The sequence below is a fragment of the Odontomachus brunneus genome, unplaced genomic scaffold (genome assembly GCF_010583005.1).
Source record: "Odontomachus brunneus isolate Ranch 3 - 2012 unplaced genomic scaffold, Obru_v1 Obru_scaffold_078, whole genome shotgun sequence".
Lineage (NCBI taxonomy): Eukaryota > Metazoa > Arthropoda > Insecta > Hymenoptera > Formicidae > Odontomachus > Odontomachus brunneus.
The window spans coordinates 69,048-91,113 of NW_022639528.1; the positions used below are offsets into that span (position 1 = coordinate 69,048).

Genomic DNA, 22,066 nt, shown 5'->3' on the forward strand with positions numbered 1-22,066 from the left:
TATATATATATATATATATATATATATATATATATATATATATATATCAACAAGTATATATTACAAATATCTACTATTAATTAATATTATTAATTGTTGCTGTGCAATTATATATGACAATGTTACTTATTAATTTTTCCATACATAATATATGTTTATTGAATAATATACTGTTTAAGATAAACCATTTTTAAATGTAATATGCAGTTTAAATGTAAACATTTAATATGTACATCAGTATGAGATGTATACTTTTATCTATTACTACTATTATTATATAGGTAAATCACCTAACACTTAGAACATTCCTAAAATATCTTTGTTGTCTTTTTATATTAGAAGCAAATATACGAGAAATAAATTGTATAGTTTGTAGAATTGACTGACTGCAATATTTGTTACAAACACAATTTATTTCTTACACATTTTCTTTTAATATAAAAACAACAGATATTTTAGAATCTAACTTACCCTGAACACATACATCTACATTATATACAGGGTATCTGATTCGCACCAAAAAACATGTTGCTAGGAAGCTGGCTTAGCTAGCCTCTTATGCCCATGCGACAGCGCGTATACCGTTCTTCTTACCGCAGCGCGCGTACTGATTGGCCACTGGGCTAGCACTCACAAGGGGAGGACCAGGTGACTCACCCTAGGATTTTGATTCCAATTTTTTTAATTATTCTGGAGATGAAAAAAAAAGATACGTGTCCCGGCGTTTGATAGAATAGGCCTTAGTTTCGGAGTAATAAATTTGTGAAAATTGGCCATATCCGAAGCGCACCGCGGCGCGCCATATGAGCCTTCCCGGTAAGTGTATTTCCAACCAGTGCAGTTGGCTTCATGAGTTAGGTGCTTGCTTCATAATTCGTAAGATCCAAGTTCGCTCACGGAGATGAGCAATAATTTTTTTTTTTTTAATGAGTGTTTTTATTTATTTTTATTTATTTTGATGATGTTGATATAGTATGCAAATTTTTGAAATAGAAAATTTAATTTAATATCACATTCTAAACATTAATTTAAATTTAATTTTAAGGAAATTTTAATTCAAGTAATAATATTTTAAATAATAAATAAGTAATAATAATAATAATATATGTTATTTGTGGATAATATATAAAGGCAACATATCTAAATTTTCAAATTGTTTAAATTTAAAATTTAATTGGAAATAATATTAACAGTATTTTAAATTTCTAATTTTTAAAATAATTAATCGCAGAAGAAGAAGAATAAACAAACATCTGAAATGTGAATGTGAATATTTTTATTACAAAATTCAATTATTTAAGTATTGCGGATTTATTACAAAATTAAATTATTTCGGAATGCGGAACAATTACCTGAATGATAAACATTATAAAAACATTTAAAGCATATAAATTTTCTACAGTTTGTACAATGAATAAATGAAAGAGTATCACATATACATTTATTTTTCCGTAAGTCCGGGGGGAAACATATTTCGTTGACGTTTCGAAATACATTTCTTTTAGGAATTAATTTTGATGCAAACCAAGCGTACTTGATCATATCTGTAAAAGCTCCCGATGATAATTGTGAATGAATTAAAGAATGAATCTTTATTGCGTCTTCTCGCGAAGAGAGCTGTCGGTACAAATAACTTATATATTATTATTATTATTATTACTTATTTATTATTTAAAATATTATTACTTGAATTAAAATTTCCTTAAAATTAAATTTAAATTAATGTTTAGAATGTGATATTAAATTAAATTTTCTATTTCAAAAATTTGCATACTATATCAACATCATCAAAATAAATAAAAATAAATAAAAACACTCATTAAAAAAAAAAAATTATTGCTCACCTCCGTGAGCGAACTTGGATCTTACGAATTATGAACCAAGCACCTAACTCATGAAGCCAACTGCACTGGTTGGAAGTACAGTTACCGGGAAGGCTCATATGGCGCGCCGCGGTGCGCTTCGGATATGGCCAATTTTCACAAATTTATTACTCGGAAACTAAGGCCTATTCTATCAAACGCCGGGACACGTATCTTTTTTTTCATCTCCAGAATAATTAAAAAAATTGGAGTCAAAATCCTAGGGTGAGTCACCTGGTCCTCCCCTTGTCAGTACAAATCTTTTATCGTTAATATCTAAAAATTTTACGTTGTTTAAAAAAAGACACCGATTCCATTACTCACCCCGATCTATTCTAGCTATATATTCTAGTTCTGGTATGGTACGAATCAGACACCCTGTATATATAATTTTTGTATATATATTATATATATTTTATATGTATATTTTTATAAATTATTATTTATTATTAATTATTAAATACTGCTGTGAAATTAAATGATTATTTTATAAATTATTATTATATTATTAATTTTTCCATGATATATGTTTGCTTTTAGTTAATAAATGACTACCTGAGAGACAATTACTATGGTCGAGCAGGAGTAAGTGGTAGAGACGTCAAAAAGCTCAACATCGCCGCCTGTCGTCTAATGCTAGACATACTTCCTGGTTTGGAAACTTCAGCAGTATTTCAGCCAGATATGGATGGTCTCATAAACAAATTATTCAGCTGGTCAGAGAAGGCCGTTGAGCCGTTGCGGAGTTACTCAACTGGTCTTTTAGCAGCCGCGATGGAAGTACAAGACATCGCCACGGGATTTAGGGAACAAAATGCCAAGATGGTACCGTTGATGTTACAGCGGTTGCACATGCTGCAGGAAACAGCACATGAGGATCGTCAAGTGGCGACGAACACTAGGCCGTTTGCTCATTTCGGGCAAGACAGAAACAATGTCAGCAACGATTCCGATAACAGAGGTGTGCCCGGTAAGCGGAAAGTACGCGACAAACGATACGAAAACGGCATTACGAAGAATACGACACGAGACTCACTTTTTTCTGACGAGGACGACTCCACACGTAATTTCGACGACATACCAGTCTCCAAGAAGAAGAGGAGCAACTCTGATTGTGAGCAAACTACTGTGAAAGGAAATAGCGACACCTCGTATCCCGAGATCATGTCTCCGCCGTTGTGTATACCAAAAACACCGAACAATTCGCAAGTAACGCCGTCCAGGCCGAGTGGCATGCAACTATTGTCGAGAAACGCAAACTCACCCTGTGTTCGTAATCTGCAAAAGTCGTCCGGCATGTTACTCAACTCCAGCGCACATTCTTCGTTGTTGGAGAGTAACTCGAACTCGTCCTGGGCTGAGATGGAGTCTTACGTGATCGGTAACGTGCAGATGCATCCACCGACACTTGCGACTCGGCAGATCCTAATACTGCGTTATCTTACACCCATGGGCGAGTACCAGGAATTCCTCGGCCACGTATTTGAACAAAATGCCCTGGAGTTGATTCTGAATTACATAAACGTGCGCGAGACCAAGGACAGCAGACTCGCCTTCGAAGCTCTCAAGTATCTCGCGTCGTTGCTCTGCCATAAGAAATTCTCGATAGAGTTCCTCAACGTCGGCGGCCTGCAACGGTTGTTAGATGTGCCGAGACCGAGCGTAGCGGCGACCGGTGTTTCCATATGTCTTTATTATTTAGCATATTGCGAAGATGCCATGGAACGTGTGTGTTTGTTGCCGAAGCATATTATATCAGATCTCGTTACTTACGCGTTATGGTTATTGGAACGTAGCCATGACTCTGGGAGATGTCACGCGACCATGTTCTTTGGATTTTCTTTTCCATTCAAAGTCATACTCGAAGAATTTGATGCGCAGGACGGTTTGAGGAAACTGTTTAATGTGGTAAGAGATCGACAATTATTTTCCGTGCTGCGTTGATAAAAGTAAACTTACTATTACCAAGAATATATTTAGCATTACAATATTGTAAAAAGTGATAAGAATATGTAATAAATAAGTAAAAAAATGTACATAATATAGTATAATAATTATAATATCAATATTTATTTAATTTGTAAAGCAAGCAGTGGAATTTTATTGCAAAGGAGGTAACGCGAAATTCATTCTGATGACATTGAATCCTGTTTTAGATATCTACCTTGTCGATTCTAAATATCGAAGAGGAGCCGGCTATAAATGATGATGAAGAGTGCGCATCGAGACAGATAGTAAGACACGTAGCTGTCGCTTTAAAGAGATATATGGAAGCACATCTACATCTGAAAGCTGAACAACTGCAAAGGGCGGAAAATGTTAGAACTGATCGCGATACATGGCAGCCTTCTTTACCGCCTTACAAAGTGAGATATCCAACAACTTATTATATTTTTGTCACATGTTGATTATAGTCCATTTACGTTTAGTCTTTAAACAATTAAAGCTACAATAATTCGCGATTTGTATTGTTATTGATTAATTATTTATTATGTGTTTACGTGTGTGTGTATGTATCTCTAATATTTATATGTTACGTATATGTATGTGTGTAATATTTTAGGCGTGTAAACTTAGTAGTGAGGAAGTTCAGGCAAAAGTAGAGATACTTCAAGAATTAATGTCAGTCAGAGCAGTGTGGCCACCAGTTGAAGAACTGCATCGTTTGGGTGGCATCACATTATTATTACAAATCATAGCTTTTGCTCGTGAATGGAACTACAGTGGACGGTAAGGCAACATCGCGTGATCAACGATAGTTTCTGTCAAATTTTTTAATTTTATATCTCAGTTTTTCAATTTAATGAAAAGTCAAGTGATGCAAAAGATCTACTCTAATAAAAGAGATTTCTCTCTGTTTCCCTTTTAGGGTACACATGCAACACACTTCTAGTGCAGAAACCGTAAGATCGTGTTTGGATGTGATTGCAATCTGTTCCGTTGTCCCTAAAGTCATGTTACTGTTATGTGAAAGGGTAGATATGCCAGATATGTCGATGACAATGGCGATCAATCTTCTGCTAGCCGCGGCTGAATGTGAAATCGTTGCGGACGCTGATGTGCAGAGAGCAGCACTTAGAGCTGTGATTAATTGTGTATGCGCTCCCATGAACAGAGTATGTTTCATTACTCACATTATATAATATTATATAATATTATTTGTAATATAATGTCTAAGGATGTCATTTTTTATTATGCTTAAGATTGGTGGAAATGTAGCCAGATACTCTATAACAGGATCTGCTAAAAAGAAAACGAACATTCACAACAGTGAAGAATTGATACAAAAAATCTGGGAAAGCGTGAGATCAAATAACGGAATCATGGTATGTTTACGTAAAATATAATCATGATTCTCAAATAATCACGAATTAGATAATCATTTGAACAATCGTTAGACTTGTTCTTTTTAATTGAACTAGTGCTGAAACTTTATTCTTTTTCCTTTCTACGCTAAATTATAAACTTGTTCCACTTTAATGATAAAAATGCAACCTAATTTAGCTAAAAAAAAAATAGTCCCCTATATTGTAGACTATTTTTTTAAATTATATTAAACTATAAAATAATGTTTATCACAGGTATTACTGCAGTTAATGATGGTGAAGACACCAATCACTGACGCCGATAGCATACGAGCACTAGCGTGTCGTGCATTAGCTGGACTAGCACGTAGTGAGAAAGTCAAGCAGATTATTAGTAAGTTACCAATGTTCACGGATGGACAGATACAATCCCTCATGAAAGATCCGATCTTGCAAGAAAAGCGACAGGAACACGTTACTTTTCAAAAATACGCTTTGGAATTGATCGAAAGAGTATCTGGTAAAGCAAAACCAACAGGTGCAGAGTATGAAATGTCTTTAGTCAGTTTACACAGGGTAAGCAGCTTTTGGTTTGCTATTTCTTTTTTCACGCATATGTGTAAGTTGTATCTTATAGCACTTTTTTCAGTTTTAAGTTTGATAAATTCGGAGTTGCGTTTAGCAACTTATAAAAGTTCTGGATTATATTATATATAATTAATATATGTATATTTGCTTTTTAAAGGCAAATGTTGTGGCACAAACAAGAATACAATATAACGAACAACAACTCAATCAATTGATACATCAGCATCTTATGTCGAAGGGATTAACTGAAACAGCTAATACATTACATATAGAAGCAAACTTGGATTCGTCTGCGATTATGAAGTCCGTAGCATATCAACCATTTACATACCGGAATCCTGTGAACGTAACTGTATGTTTATATATTAAAGAAATTTGTGCTTTTATACTATTTTTTATAAGCATTATATATATATATACACGTTAGCATTGTTATACTTATAAATATACATTGATTAATATATTTGCAGCATACATGTCTTTTTTTGTTTTTTATTTACAAGATGCATCTGATAATTTATCTATTTTCTTTTTGTACTATTGATAACATAAGTTATGTTATTTGTTTCAGCCAAGAAACAGTTTCTCTCCTGGTGCTCACTTATATAATACAAGCAGATGTACGCCAAGAGAAACCACCTGTAGAAACAATACTACTCCAACATCATCATCTCGATTTATATCTCACTCGACTTCATGTTCTAGTTCACCAACTGTCAACAATAACGTTCGATTAAAATTTACAGATTGTTTGAATCAAAACGTCATTTCGACTATCGTAAATCAGCCGATTAAGTTACAAATTAGTCAAAAGTAAGACTCGTGCACATCTCTAACATGTCATGTTTTGTCTCTACCGTTTCTCAATATACATACCGTTTTATTATAGGAAATCAACATCATCCGATAAAGCACCTCTAGTCACTTCAACTAGTTGTCAGCCTGCAATATCTACAATGCAATTGCAAACTACGAGTTGTAGATCTTTACAAAAACAAATTTCCAGAGATCCTGGAGGTGGCGGAGGACCTGGCGTAGTTACCTCCAATGTATCTGTCACTCTAGATTCTATTATTACAGAATATCTAACTAATCAACATGCTCTCTGTAAAAATCCCATGGTGACATGTGCGCAGTTTAATCTTTTCGAGTAAGTATTAAAATCTCTCTCGATGTTACGTTAAAAAAGAATTCTACCTATAATTTTAGACAGGATTATTTTCAGTGAAGCGATTCTATTTCAATTATTTAATTACAGGCCACACAAGTGTCCAGACCCGTGTATAAAAAATTCTTTGCCCACAAACGTGACAGTGAGATTAGCGAGACGATCGTTAGGGATGGATAGTAGGAAGTTAGATAGGAAATACATTTACAGCCGTTTTTGTCCTGTAAAAACTTTCCGGCCTACCGATGTGGGAGGAATCTTCACTTGTTGCGCTTTTTCGGTAAATTTTTTGTATTAATTATTCAGATGGTTCTTGTATATTCTATGTATATCTTAAAAAATATACTTTCCTATACAGCCATGTACGCAATACCTCTTTCTGGGCACTCATTCTGGAGACATCAAGATGTTCAATACTCATACAGGAATGGAGGAGGCAACTTATCAGTGCCATGAGTCGTATGTGTATCATATAGAATGTAATCAACGTGGTAATCTTTTGTTGACCTCAACTGCTTGGAGAAGCCCTATGTCAGCCCTCTGGGATATGGGTACTGGCTTCTTTGAAATGAAACTACCTTTGGAGACTGAGGATTATGTAGAATTCGGGAAATTACAAGACAGAGTAATTGGTACACAAGGAGAGAGCGCGACGGTAAATTGCATGTTACTTGATTGCATATTAATAGTATTATATGATAAAATATTATGTTTTCTGCATTACTTTCTAATTGAATTAAATCTGGAAGTCTGAATATTTTTATATTGTCTATTTCTTATACTCGTATATGTACTTATTTTAGATATATGATATAGTAACGGGAAAATTACTAACAACTTTGACACCATCGATTTCGAATCAGTATACAAAAAATCGTGCAACCTTCAGTATGAATGATGAGTTGGTGCTCAGCGACGGTATTTTGTGGGACGTTAATTCGAGCAAAGAAATCCATAAATTCGACAAATTGAATCAAGCGTTGAACGGAGTTTTTCATCCAAATGGAATGGAGGTTGTGTCTAACACCGAAGTATGGGACTTAAGAACGTTTCATCTACTGAAAACAGTTCCCACTTTAGACGAAATGGAGATAATCTTTTCGCCAGTCAATAATATTATATATGCAATGTCGTTAGACCAAGAGACCGACGAGGCTCATTTTGCAACTTCCTTTAAGACCTTAGATGCTTTAGATTATAGTAATATAGGTAAGTTAATTTTTGTTAATGCGGTTTCGAAACAAAATGCGATTTTAGTTGTAATTAATACACTGATTTAGTTGTAATTAATATACTGATTTCATAACTAACTGCTGTCTCATATTTCAGCAACTTACGATGTAAAAAGAGGAATTTATGGTCTTGCGTGCAACAAGTATGATACGCAGATTGCTATAGTGGAAAATGCGGGTGAATTCTCAAGTATACAGGAATCGTGCGTTAGATTGTACGATGTTGGAAGACGTAGAGATGACGAAGATGAAGCCGATGAGGATGATGAGGAGGAGGATCTTGATGCCAGTGATGATGACGGTTCAAATTCGGGGTCTGATGATAATAACGCAGACGGTAAAAATTAATGTTGCTACATTATTTGTCGCAAAATTTATATCTAGGTGTTAAAAAGAAATAGGAAAACTCTACTGGTTTAAATTAAATGGACAAACATAATTAAAAATATTTAATACTAACAAAGTATTAGTATATAAAAAATTGTCGCCAAGATTATGAAAATTTTTATCACTGCAAGATAAGCCCAACGGTTATCATCTTTGTAAATGATAATCACGGAAAAATGCAGATTTACTGAAATATAATAGTATCATGCGATGTATGTATGTATGTATGTATGTATGTATGTATGTATGTATGTATGTATGTATGTATGTATGTATGTATGTTTGTTTGTTTGTTGTTTGTTTGTTTGTTTGTATATTTATCTATCTATCTATCTATCTATCTATCTAATCTATCTATCTATCTATCTGTCTATCTATCTATCTAATCTATCTATCTATCTATCTATCTATCTATCTGTCTGTCTATCTATCTATCTATCTATCTATCTATCTATCTATCTCTATCTATCTATCTATCTATCTATCTATCTGTCTATCTATCTATCTATCTATCTATCTATCTATCTATCTATCTGTTTATCTATCTATCTGTCTATCTATCTATCTCTATCTATCTATCTATCTATCTATCTATCTATCTATCTATCTATGAAATATTCGAATAATAATGAATAGAAAAATTAACACTAAATCGTCTCTAATAAATATAATACTATATAACAAATAATTATATCTATAAATTATAAATACATTAATAATAAATAACTATATAAATAGTAGTAGTGATATGTGCATACAACACATACACACACACAGATTTCCATAATAGTGTCGATTTTTATTTATGTTTCATCAGTTATATCGTAAATTATTCGTATTTTTCTGTTAAAGCAGACGGTGATAATGCAGACGCTGGTGCAGAAGACAACGGCGATGATAATGAGCAGAACGATAGAGAAAACAATGATGACGATGATGATGACGACGAGGATGGCGGTGATGGAGACGATTCTGGCGATGATAGTGCAGATTATGATCCTAATGTTGATATTAACGATCTCTCAGATGACTTCTCTTTGTCAGACATGGACGATCTTGAAATATTGTTTTCGTGAACATCATTGATAATCACACACATGTGCATATAAATATATATACATATATATAAATATATATAAATATAATAGTGTATACATATTTATTTATATTTATATATATAAATATATATAAAGTTAGAAAAAAGAGCAATTTCATCGCGATGCATTATTAACATCTGGAGTGCCACGCTTGGATTTGAGTGTGAATTTTATCGAACCCGAACTTTCTGGTCACCACACGCGATCATATATAGAAAGTCAGATTATTTAACAAATTGTCAACTATATGATAGTATCCGATTAAGTACTAAAATCATTTCTAGTTAGGTAAGTAAAATCGTCATCTTATGATCCTTGCAGAAACTTACACATCATTCAAATATAGATGGCGTGACACTCAACGTGCTAATGGCGCATACTCTAAATGTATAAATATTTTCTAGCTGAACCCAGCCATTGTAACTTGAGCGTCTTTGTTCGCGTCACGGGTCCGTACTTCTCAAATCACAGATAATCAATTGTAAATGATTATTACTAATATTCTGTTCGATCATTGAATAAAAATATGTTATATATTATATATATACTTTTCAATCGAATAGCAAGTATCAATCCGTGACGTCCTTGTGCTCATAATCAGTCGATCGTAAGACTGCAGCACAACCGGATATTATCCTTGTAATTTGTGAGAAAAGGCAAAAGATGGAACAAAACACTATATCTATAAAAATATGTTTGAACTTCCAGTTCAAATATATTTAAAAAGTGTTTTTTTTTTACGAGTAAATTCTAAAATTGTGTATATACTTTTAGCGTATCTTATATCTATGATTTATTTTATTTTATACAAATAGAAATCTCTTACTTTTTCTTCCCTAATACGAGGTCATTTATTAATTATAATAATCGTATTATTAATGTTTTTTAGATATGCGTTTATATTTCACATGGTACTACCTCCACTCAACATTTATGCAGTTTTACAGACTTCCACGGGAATCAGGGCTGTTAAAATATTTCAGATTACGAGTCTCTATCGTGTGGGCGCTTTTATACGCGTTCACTCTTTACTATTAACATTATAATGTTTCGTACCTTATAATTTTACTGAGTTTTGTAAAAATCGTGAAAGAAATAATACAGTAAAATACCGAAACCAATATCACTTACGTTTGTACGTGTCGAGTTTGAAAGGTTACATGCGTATGCGAGAATTCGATATAACACACGTTATATTGCATTTACATTGTTGAATGAGAAATAATATTGATGAACATCTTTATAAATAATTGATATAAATTATTATAAACACATATTTAATATACGCTAAATCCTATATTCTCAACGATTTTTTGAGATATTTAAATATTGGGAGTAAAATTCAATACCGTTAGCGCGAGATAACTGTTTATAACAGATAAAGTAATATATTTGAGAATATTCTAGTAAAAACATTAACTGACAGTAACATTACATCAATGTTATAATTTTCTATTTAACAATGTAACTGTTAAATAACACACGTTATATTGTATTTACATTGTTGAATGAGAAATAATATTGATGTTACTGATAGAAGAAAGTATTTTACGTTTCTGTGTATGTTTTGAGGTTTCAAAGATTTAGCGGAATTTTATTTTATTTATCTAAATATAATAATATATAAAGTGTCAACCGAAAATTTATAGACATACTTTATTTTAATTAAATGCAAATATAATTACGAATATAATTAATGTATAAAATAGAATATTTGTAAAAAGTCCACAAAATCGTGTAATTCGTTATTAATAAAATAGAAATTTATATATATAAATTTCTATTGAAATTCTTTTAATTCGGTTATTACTGTGTATATATCATTGTATATATGTCATCCTGCATTATGCAGTGGTAAAAATAATGATGGTTGTTTGGAGGTATTTCTCTTTTTCTTGTGTTATAAGTTAAATTGAATCTTATTAGATCAATATCTTATCGCAGCAATTATATACTTACGCCATTTGTAATGCCAATTTTTAAAATGATATACATAATTTATTCAAAAGAAAGTTTAATGCAAAAGCTATATAAAAGCGCTCTTGAAAACTCGAAAAAAATAATTAGAAGGAAGTATTCTTTTATTTATATTTGTTTATATTTGTTTATATCTCATTTATTTATATTTGTGTGTATGCGCGTATGCAATTGTGCTGAATTTTTCGCATCTGTTTGCATCGATATATTTTATGACAATTTTTATGTTTCTTGAATGATAAGATTGGCTATTTAATGCTTAAATACAAGTTTAGCGGGTAAACTGAAAAGAGTTAGTCGACAGTTAAAACTGACTGGAACATCGTCCTGATAATTTCCTATTCTTTATATCTATTTAATCGCTTTCCATAATGAATTATTATTATTACTACATGATGTGGAATGCGCATCTTAAAATTATAGACTTAAATATTTCTATTAAATTACAGAAATTAAATTACTACTTGCAAGTACTTTGATCTTGTCTCGTACAAAAACATAACTCGTCGAAATTAAATATAAATAACAAAAAATATTCATGCGTGAGAACACACGAAAAAAACAGCTGAATCTGTTAATCGCCAGGAATGCTTTTATTGATACAAACATATGGCTGTGTATTAAATTTGTCTATCGCACAAAGGTCTGCCCGTCGATTGTAAAGGTAACGCGGGTAACCAACGACCAAGCTTATATCATCGTTGTGTTGTGCTCGATATTGCACGTGAAACATTTCATTCGACAAAGACACAGCGCGTTACAAATTACGACGTTTGCGTATTAAAACGTATACCACACGGTCTAAGCGTGCCACAAAAAAAACGTCGGGTATCACAATACCATCACGCGCAAGTGCTTTGTTTAAGCGCTTCGAAATTGTGCTTCAACATCTACGCAGTTACGTACATACGTGATACAACAAATCGGTAATTTCGTCGTATGGTCTGATACGCTTGAAAAAGATGTGTCGCACGATGTCTCACAAAGCTACCTTTCGCCGCGATTAAGTAGCTTTGAGCATGTTGTAATTTGTTAGATCGTGCTAGCGCGAATGCTAAAACGCGCGTTAAAGTTCAAAAAGTCCATTTATAACATTATATAATTCTTCTAATAGTGTTTCTTATTTTCTTTTTTTTTCTTATGCCCTTTGGAATCAGTCGTGGCTGCCTCTGCTGTACATGAACCAAATGAACCTCAGACAAAAGTTCATGCTCGCTCTGACGCTTGCCGCCGAGTACAGAGCATTTTGCAATTATCAGCTGGGCGGTATTGCCTTGGCGGTTTGTCCAAATCCTAAGTTAGGCCTCGTGCCAAACCATGACATTTTCCACTCTAGTGTTTCCTGCAGTAGACGCTCTTCCTCCGGCGAGAAGTGCAACAACGTCGCCACCGCCCTCGTCAAATGGAGAGCCTTTAAGATAAAGAAGAAAGCACAATAGTTAGGCGCTGAAAATAGAGATATTAATCGGATGAGAAGGGGAATACGCACCTCGTACTCTCTGCTGGTGAGGAACTTGATGAGAACATGCTTGAGATATTTAAAATTAACGTCATCCTCTCTAGAATTGTTATGTCTGGCAGTGACGGTTTTAGATGAACTCGGATTGAGAATCGCCGCGGAAGCCTCGACGTCGCTGTCCAATGACGAGGTCGGAATTCTCAGCTCACGTTGGAGTGTCTTTTTCATGTCGGTCAACCGTTGCTGCAAAACTTTGATTGTCTGAAAGCAAACAAAGGAAGACACGATAAAAAGATTCCAGAGAAATGATGACTTCATATAGTAGATTTATTAATATTGTTTTCAGAATGACATTGACATACTTTATTCTTTTCGCTCAATTGTTCTTCCAAGTCTAATAAGCTGCTCTTCAATATCCTTTCGTTACTTTCCAGCTTCTCCCTGCTACGTTCTACCTCTTCCAGCTCCACTAGTCGTCGCTCAAGCTCCTTCAACGCAATTGCCGCTTGCTCTGTCTCCTTTGTCTTACCGACCAGATCCTCTTCCAGATGCTCGACTCTACTCTGCAGTTCCGTGTTCTCGATCTCCTGCTGTCGATTCTCCTGCTTCACGATTTCCATGTCCTGTGATACCTGAGCATTCCTCAGCAACGCGGCATCCTTCTCGCCTCTCTCCTTCTCGAGAAAAACGCGCAGTTCCGTCGTCATCGCTCTTTCCGATTCGAGGACCTGCCGTAGACGGGCCAATTCTACACGCAAAGAGGAATTGTTCGACCGCTCCTCTTCCAAAGTCGATCGAAGACTCGATAACTCGTTGGTGGCTGTAGTGAGTTCACTCGTGGTGTCCTCGAGGTTTGTTTTCAGCTGATTGATCTGCTTTGAAGAGAATTCCTGAGAAAATGACAAACATAAATTCATTTGAATCGTATGCAGCTTTACCCTTATTTATGTTCATGATAATCTTTTCTTTCGTGTACATGTGTGTATGTTATTTATATAATGTACTATTACGATTATGTTAAAGTGAATATTTGAATCGTGTGAGAGAACGTCTAATAATTACGTGAACTTTCCTCTTTTAAAAAATTTCTTCTGAAACAGAGAAATTCGAAACAGTACATTTTTGCTTTTGAAGAACGCTTGTAATGAGTTTTTGTTAGGCTGTTGCGTCTTATAATCACTGCCACATGTGTTATTTATAAATTCTCAGATTTATAAATTATTATTATAAATTTAGAAGTGGTTTACAGCCAACTAACGGGTACAATGCATTCTCTTTGGTATTTCTTGCACTATGCAATATAAATCTACGTAACTGACGTGTATCGATAATGTGGCAGAAAATAATATAGCTATCAGCTCCAAGGATTACAGTGTAAAGAACCGATTTCATCTCAAAATCGAATCTGTCTTTCACGGTAAACGACAAGCGCAGGACGACTTTGAAATGAAATCTCTCACGGCCTTCCTCTCCATGATGGAATTGTGGTTGAGTATCGATAAGTTTCACTCGGGAACAAAAAGTGGTGGAAAAGAAGCGAAAAACGGGTGAAATGCAAGAAAGACTGTATATTTGGTTTCTTTCTTTATTCCACAAATAAAATATACATAAGGTGCGGTCGTACATAAAAATATAATATATATGTATATATCTGTATATATGTATGTATGTATTATATCAGCATACAGCATCTAATGTCCATGTACAAAGGTAATGTACAAAGGAGGGTAATGCTATTATCAGTAAAGAGCGAATCTGAGCAAATTACGGAATCAAACGACTTACGCATTCTTCCAACGGGGATCTTCCCGAGAAACGCGGCGGATAATTCTCTCAACATGCTTAGAGTAACAATAATAAAAACAACAAAAACGTTAAAAAGCAAAAATCAAAAAGACTCGCAATAAATGCACGTGCAAAGTACTGACTAAAAGGGATAAGCCAAGCAAAAGAAGAAGCGTCAAGCTCCTAGATAGCATGCGACAATATTGCCGATATACAGTTTCCGATATATAATACTGAGACCAAACGACACGCTTGTAATCCTTTTTATGACGTACGCGATGGCACAAACAAGGTACTAAGGGTGTCCGAGAGTGTAACCGGTGATTGTCTAACAACAACTACTACGTCGACCGCAAACTCTATAAGACTTTCGTTTCGATTGCTACGGACGGTGTGCGATTCGTCGAAATGAGAATGACTCAATGTAATTATCGCTTTTGAATCACGATTTCATGTACAATATTTAATACACTTGGCATTCTACAAGTTCGCTCGATGATATAAGGTGAAAGTACCAATGCCTGGATACTAATCACATTGGTATCTAATTCTGGACATCACATTGGTATTTAATTCTGGACATTCCTATTGTTTTGGTCTTTAAATTTGATCTTTTTTTATTTTAGCCGATTTTTGGTATTTAAATACGAATGAAAAAAAAACGAATATTTCAACTTTTAATATAAAATATACAAGGTAATATTCTGTCCACTTCAAATCTCCATTGTTTCAAATAATATAGAAAAGTTATATATATTATACATAAGTATAGAATATATACACATATTCTATATGTTGAAAGTTTAAATATTTATATTTAAAAACTAAAACAGCAAGAATATTCAGAATAAGGTACTAGCATTATTAGTATCCAGTCATTGGTATGCTTTTATCTTATACCATGAAAATTTGTTTGTTAAATTTAATCCGGTCTTTTGCCTTGCTATCAAGATTTTTTTACTTAACGTAATTTGTTCCGTTAAAAACTCTACCTGAAGACACAGTTGATAACGTGCAGGAATATATGTAATATGCATTGCGATATACTTGGCCTGAATTTAGCAAAGATAGTCGCCGCGAGAAGCAGATAATACACTGCTTTATACGGCACAGTCTGTCTGGCGGCAACCGCTTCATTACCATACCGGTTGTTATCCGTAACTTAGAAGATAAGGAATATTAGCGAAACTTCCAACAACAAGATTTCGAAAACTGGAACGTAAAATACGCAAGCGCGAGAGCTCTACGTCCAAATGCATCTCCCGTCTAGAGGAAATAGAATTCATCAGTCTTATAAAATTTGATGGCCGGGGGGACAGTCGACTGCGCGTTCCGGAAGTAAACGCGTGGACGTAATGAAGAATCGAAAACGATCAAAGCCGCCAGTTTTGTTGTCAACAAGCGTATATCGAGAATAGACAAAGTGGCCATGTACCTCTTTCTTTCTTTCTTCCGATGCATTAAGACAAATAAGAAAAAGAGATATTAGACGACAAAGCTTTCCTCCGATAATGACGATGCACAGTCTTTGGTGAGAACAACGAGAAAGTCATACTCTACGTCGTGGGATTGATTATATTATATTCCGAACTCGTGACTCGGATCGATATAAGAACACGGAGCTCGTGCGTTCGAGACTTCAACTCCGCGGCTCGTTTTAAGACATTTCTTAGAAAATGAATCGTTCAGCACTGTGATCGTTTGTCACACCTATCGCCGCTTCCGGAAACAATTCGGCGCTGCCTACGAATAACTCGGTGTAACTCGATAAGAAAGATTCTCGGCAGAAGGACAATCTAAAGATTTCATGCAACTTGGTGTCACTACATATCGCGGTAACTCACAATTTGCCGCTTAAACTCTTCCACCTCGTCATCGACGCTGGCACGGAGCTCTTTCAGTTCCGTGGCCATCTCGTCGATGTCCTCTGTCATGCGCAAAAGCTTGGCGTCTTTCGTCGCTATGACAACATTGTTCACCTCAATCTCGGCCTCTAGTTGCTTGATTCTCTGTTTCAGCTTCTCCTTCTCCTGCTCGACTCGCCTGCGCTCCAGTCCCTCTTCGCCAGCTTGCCTGCTCAGCCTGCCGACCTGCGTCTCCAAACTGGAGATCTTGCCAGACCAGCTAGTCTTTATGTCGGACAAGTGTAGGTGCGCCTCCTCCAATTTTCTCTCCAGCAACGTTCGCTCGCGCATTAGATCGGCTATCCTTTCGTCGACCGTCACCTGATCGTTCGTTTCCAGGGCGATTCTTTGTTCCAACACGAACACCTTGTCCTTCAAGTGGCGAACCTCCTCCTCCGTCTGCGCCAGTTGGCAGGAGAGCTGTGCCCTTTCTCGCTGAGTGGAGTGACGCATTGTTTCCATCTCGTCCTGAAAGTGAGAGCACGATTACCGGACCATTGTCTGTTGATACTCTTCTAACGGAATTATACTTAGCTCCCTTGTTTAGTTTACAAAGCTTCCCCGGCGAACCTTAATCAAAGCGACAACACACGAGAAGTTTGTTAAGCGAAAAATAAGAGGATATGTCTCTCGACACCACAAAAATACGAAAAGGTGAACAAGAGGAACGATAATTGCGGTATTTGACGCTTGCTGTGTCGAGTTACTTTCCAGTTTTGGAAACTAAACGACTCACATATACAAGAGAACAAAAATCACAGACCTTTTCGTATTTTTCCATTCAAAATGAGAAAACAGAACTACCGTCACCATTTAAAATAAAAGTCACATAAAATAAGATAAAAGAGAAAATCGAAGAGGAAAAGAAAAAGCTTCTATGAGTAAACAAGAACAGAAAGATTACCTCATCGTACCTGAGGCAGTGTCGCGATTAAGCGTACACACAAGTGCATTATCGTTAAGTAGAGATTTCGTCAAGTTTTGCTCGGTACCAAGAATTTATATTCCGAAAGCACGTCGAGAAACAAGCATGAGTATGGTGTGTTGAAGCTAGTGAACGTAGCAATCTAACGTAGCGGATAGCGGCAAAGCCTTGAAGACGTACCTCTAGCATCAGCGGTAGCAGCAGCGAATTAGCGGACACGACCGCCTAACTCTGATCTCCGACGCTCTCTCGTTTACCAAAGTTTTCCAATCTTCATGCGTGTGTTGCGTTCACGAAACTTTCGGTATCACTTTTTAGCAATGTCGCTGTTCCATAACTCTAGGGAAACGTCACCATCAAGTGTGACACCACCGAGTACTATATACGCGGAGGATGTATATCCGCGAGTCCCAGAAATCGGAGTTTCAGCTCGCGCAAGAACACCTGTTATCTTTGGTAAGTAGAGAAACGTGTTTCTTTCCACTTCAATAATTCCCAGATATAATTCTCTCTTGCAGAAACGCGGTCAGCAATGTTTAATCGATCGCTCCGTCAATTCTCGGTTAAGCGACTGGAATGCAACGTCAACAATACCGATAACAATTGGGCGACTTGATACTGAGACAGCGCCGTAGTATAACATTGTAACCGAGAGTTATGGAACTCACGTAGTCTCGATCTGAACGTATTTCACTACAGTGAGAGTCACATGTAATATATATGTCATGAATTCACGTTTGAGCGGTGTGTCGATAAAAAACAAAAAGAAAAAAAGGTGCAGAGGAAAATATGGCAAATTGTGACAAAACAAAAAGCAATATAATATTATTGTCAAAAACATTAACACGAATATAAAGTAATACAAATATAAAATCCCTTTTCAAACAAGCGTGCTTGAGAAATGCGTAAATTCTGAGGTTCAGTCGACAATGATTCACATAATCGTAAGACAAGTGTACTTAACTGTCAATAGAAGCAAAAAATTCGATTCTATGTCGATATCTACGTATGCTTTTGCGCGTGAATGCATTATTTAAGAGATATGTTGAGCTATGTGCTTAATAAGTAATCCTGTTTTCTAAGGGAGAAATTTGTATATATATCGATGTGATAGACATATAAAGTGTCACTTAAATGAGTGTTCATTAATTTTAAACTCTCCATATATCTTGCACAACAGTTACACGATACAGATGTGTGTTATACGTGATCACATATTTAAAATAAAAGAATATTGGAAAAACCATAATTAAATATCAAAGAAAATAAACGAATTGATGTTATTCTATTAAAATAATAACTAGTTGAAAGAAGATATTTTAACAGATAAAAATAAATTTGGACAATCTACTCACTTGCACATTGTTCAACTCATCCTCGTATCGTCGGAGACGGGAAACCTCGGTCTTCAAGCTCTCTATTTCTGATGTAGCAGCTTTCAAATGATGCGATTTTTCCTCTGCTTCCTGCTCTTTTGACAGTAACTAAAATAAATAAGCAATGTAGCAAATAATTATACTCATATCACCTATTACTATTCACTATTCATATAATAATACAAAATGCTTCTCAATACTCTCTTGAATATCAACAAAAAAACTGTACTACATTCTAACTATATTATAAAGAACTTACAAGATGTTTAATTTTAGCCATCTCCTGTGTTTGAAAACCTTCCAGCTGTTCGGCATCCTCTTGAAAACTGTACAACTTCTTTTTATACTCTAAAAAATAATTATGAGAATCAATTAAATCTTCTGTATGAAAATAGGAAAAAAACAATTGATAAGAGCTTTAAAAACTCAGTTATTTGGAACTACCTTCTGCATCTTTGAGAGCATGCTCTAAGGACTGCTTTGTAATTTCTATCTTTCTTATCTCTTCCTCTAATTTCCGTTTTTCCTTCTCCTGTCTCTCCACAATTTTCTTCCATTCCTTCTCTTTTTCAAAAAACCTGACTTTCCATTCTTCTTCCTTTTTCTCCACCCGCTTTAACATCTCAGCCTCCTTTTTTGCCAAACGTTTTCTCCATTCATCCTCTCTGCTCTCAAATCTCTTAATATCTTTTGCAGACAATTGCATTCCATCATTGAGCTTAAGTTCAAAACTATTCTCTCTTCTTAATGAAACTGGTGGTGAGGGAGATGCAGCATTTTCTTCCCTCAATCCATCCAGTGATACTTGGGAACCACTAATACTACTTGTAGAGCCTGTCTGCAACAATAACAATTGATGTTATTAACATCAAAAGATTCATTTGAGAAAGTTAAGAAAAAAATTTTTCTATTTTAACACTAAATAAAATAAATTCAATGTGGAGTGAAGCAACATGGAGATGAAATTGCTTTTCTATTTTTTAGATACAATCACAATTTACAAGTAAAGATTTCTAAATTTTTTTGAAAGACTATAAAATTCACATATTTATTATAGATTATTAAATGATTATAAATTGATAAATTAATGTTTCTTCAATGATATTTCTTGTTAGAGATAAGATAATATAATGGTTATATTATGAAAACATTAGCACACTAATTGACAGTAATTAGCTGTATAGTTCAAGACAAATTGCATCAGCAATGATATTGAGAGTTATCGACCTATTAAATCTCTTCTAGATTACGATACTATTTACACGAAGAAAATCCATTAATTGAATGCTTATCAAAATCGATGCAATCTATTGTTAAAATTCTAACAATGACGATGAGCAATGCAATGCCAATGTTCAACGTTATATTTACCTGAGACACATGTTTGGAATTAATGGCACGTATGCTGCCGGCGTTTCTGACGACGGTGGACACGTCGCTACCGATCTCCTCGCGTATTTTGTTCTTCAGGGTGGTGAACATGGTGCGAATGCTACCGTTTCAATATCAGTACGCGAAACGACAGCGATGACACGCATGCACCATCACCACTACCTACCACCACCTGTCAACCCTTGCGACGTATAATTTAAACGTAATGCACGCAGACCTGAACACGCACCCGTTAATCCTCACGCCGACGAAGATCACAGTGAGGTGAAACGCACAACGCGCGACCGCTTCATTATCCGTCACACGTCCGTTGTCCGTTGTCTTCAGCAATCCCCGGAATCCATAGTTCGCGTTTCCCGATCGCGAAAGCACTCACACCACCGTGTCTAGCCGTGTTACACGCAAACGGTCGTGACGGCTATGACGGCTGCCATGTTGCTCGGTCACGTAAGCGCCAACCACTTTTTCACTATCGCGCACCTTCTCGTGCACACATATATAATACTACTATATTGCTAATCGCCCTATGCTGCCTATAAGAGAAGCTTGTCCCAGAATGAAAGGACAGACGATGTCCAAGGAGTATATTTTGACCGTAGTGCGCAGGCGCAGCGATTAGATGATAATATATATATATATATATATAAAGTAAAAGTGCCAGTGCGTGACATGTACCTAACCTGGATAGCTACTTCCTTACACGTGTAAACTGTTATTTTCATTTGCAGCTGCTTTTTTTTCGCATAAATAGCATTTCCAGGTGCTCATGTTTATAGCATATTGTATATATAACCTATTACATGCAACTTTGTACAATATATTTTATTTTCCCATTGGCGGATACGATCTATCTGACGCATGCGCATAACGTTCGTAATAGACTCAGAAAGAGAGAGAAATATATATTCCCGCACCGTGGTTCTGGGGCCAGACTTCTCTCTTTTAGCAATATAGGGTACGTTCGTCTTGTACACTTTTTCGCTTATAGCGTTAAGGCTGAGTTCCCACTTAGCGCGTCACGCGCGCGTCGTCCGAGTTAAGCTAATCAAATCGTCCCATTTTATTCAGCGTAAAATACGCAATAAAACGAGACGGTTTGATTGGCTTAACTCGGACGACGCGACGCGTGACGCGCTAAGTGAGAACGCACCCTTAAGACTTTATGTATTTTAACTATTAGAATAAATAATTATTATATGAAATTAACTTCTAATTTTTTAGAGATTTTTCTTCGTACCAACATTATCCCTTCCACTTTTCGGGAACTGTCGCCTAACCGGCCCGAGCACTGCATCCTACTCGCGCAGCCGCGGCTAGCTGGAATGTAACACGGGCATTAATTTTGCTTATGTTCTACAATACATCGTTTGTCAGAATCGGAATGCAGTTGATGATCCAATGATAGCCATTTCTACCAACTTTGGTTAACTTAATCAGCCAATAATTCCAACGGAATTGACCAATTACATTTCTCGTCAAGCCCGTATCAGACTATAGATTAGGATTGAGATTAAATTGAAATTTAGCCAATCAGAGCAAAATTCACTAAGCTCAAGTTTGGTGAACTTTGCTCTGATTGGCTAGTTTTTAATTTAATCTCAATCTTAAT

General features: G+C 35.4%; 2 protein-coding genes across 7 annotated transcripts in view; one reads left to right on the top strand and one right to left on the bottom strand.

The window, feature by feature from the left end:
• Window positions 1–11,416, top strand: part of LOC116847436 (protein mahjong) — a 13,841-nt gene extending 2,425 nt beyond the window's left edge. For 3 of the 4 annotated variants that reach the window (XM_032822432.1, XM_032822434.1, XM_032822433.1), the window contains exons 3-16: window positions 2,403–3,770; window positions 4,019–4,228; window positions 4,426–4,592; window positions 4,732–4,978; window positions 5,066–5,188; window positions 5,444–5,743; window positions 5,913–6,107; window positions 6,327–6,568; window positions 6,645–6,905; window positions 7,014–7,203; window positions 7,282–7,578; window positions 7,727–8,132; window positions 8,253–8,492; window positions 9,395–11,416. In XM_032822432.1, coding sequence (XP_032678323.1) covers window positions 2,403–3,770; window positions 4,019–4,228; window positions 4,426–4,592; window positions 4,732–4,978; window positions 5,066–5,188; window positions 5,444–5,743; window positions 5,913–6,107; window positions 6,327–6,568; window positions 6,645–6,905; window positions 7,014–7,203; window positions 7,282–7,578; window positions 7,727–8,132; window positions 8,253–8,492; window positions 9,395–9,618 — 4,470 coding nt within the window. In that variant the 3' untranslated portion in view covers window positions 9,619–11,416. The remainder of the gene's footprint in view (window positions 1–2,402; window positions 3,771–4,018; window positions 4,229–4,425; window positions 4,593–4,731; window positions 4,979–5,065; window positions 5,189–5,443; window positions 5,744–5,912; window positions 6,108–6,326; window positions 6,569–6,644; window positions 6,906–7,013; window positions 7,204–7,281; window positions 7,579–7,726; window positions 8,133–8,252; window positions 8,493–9,394) is intronic. The other variant, XM_032822435.1, reaches the window with a different exon arrangement.
• Window positions 11,417–11,636: 220 nt separating this feature from the next.
• Window positions 11,637–21,134, bottom strand: LOC116847437 (golgin subfamily A member 1). 3 transcript variants are annotated; one of them, XM_032822439.1, is made up of 8 exons: window positions 20,437–21,134; window positions 19,510–19,899; window positions 19,325–19,413; window positions 19,045–19,173; window positions 16,705–17,232; window positions 13,438–13,965; window positions 13,106–13,336; window positions 11,637–13,027 (listed from the first exon to the last, which is right to left on the bottom strand). In XM_032822439.1, exons 2-8 carry the CDS (start codon window positions 19,769–19,771, stop codon window positions 12,872–12,874), a joined length of 1,923 nt encoding a protein of 640 aa, XP_032678330.1. In that variant the 5' UTR covers window positions 19,772–19,899; window positions 20,437–21,134; the 3' UTR covers window positions 11,637–12,871. The 3 variants fall into 3 exon arrangements, with proteins under 3 accessions (XP_032678330.1, XP_032678328.1, XP_032678329.1); XM_032822437.1 differs by having other exon boundaries at window positions 19,510–19,903; window positions 20,437–21,133; XM_032822438.1 differs by having other exon boundaries at window positions 16,840–17,232; window positions 19,510–19,903; window positions 20,437–21,130.
• Window positions 21,135–22,066: the final 932 nt, after the last annotated feature.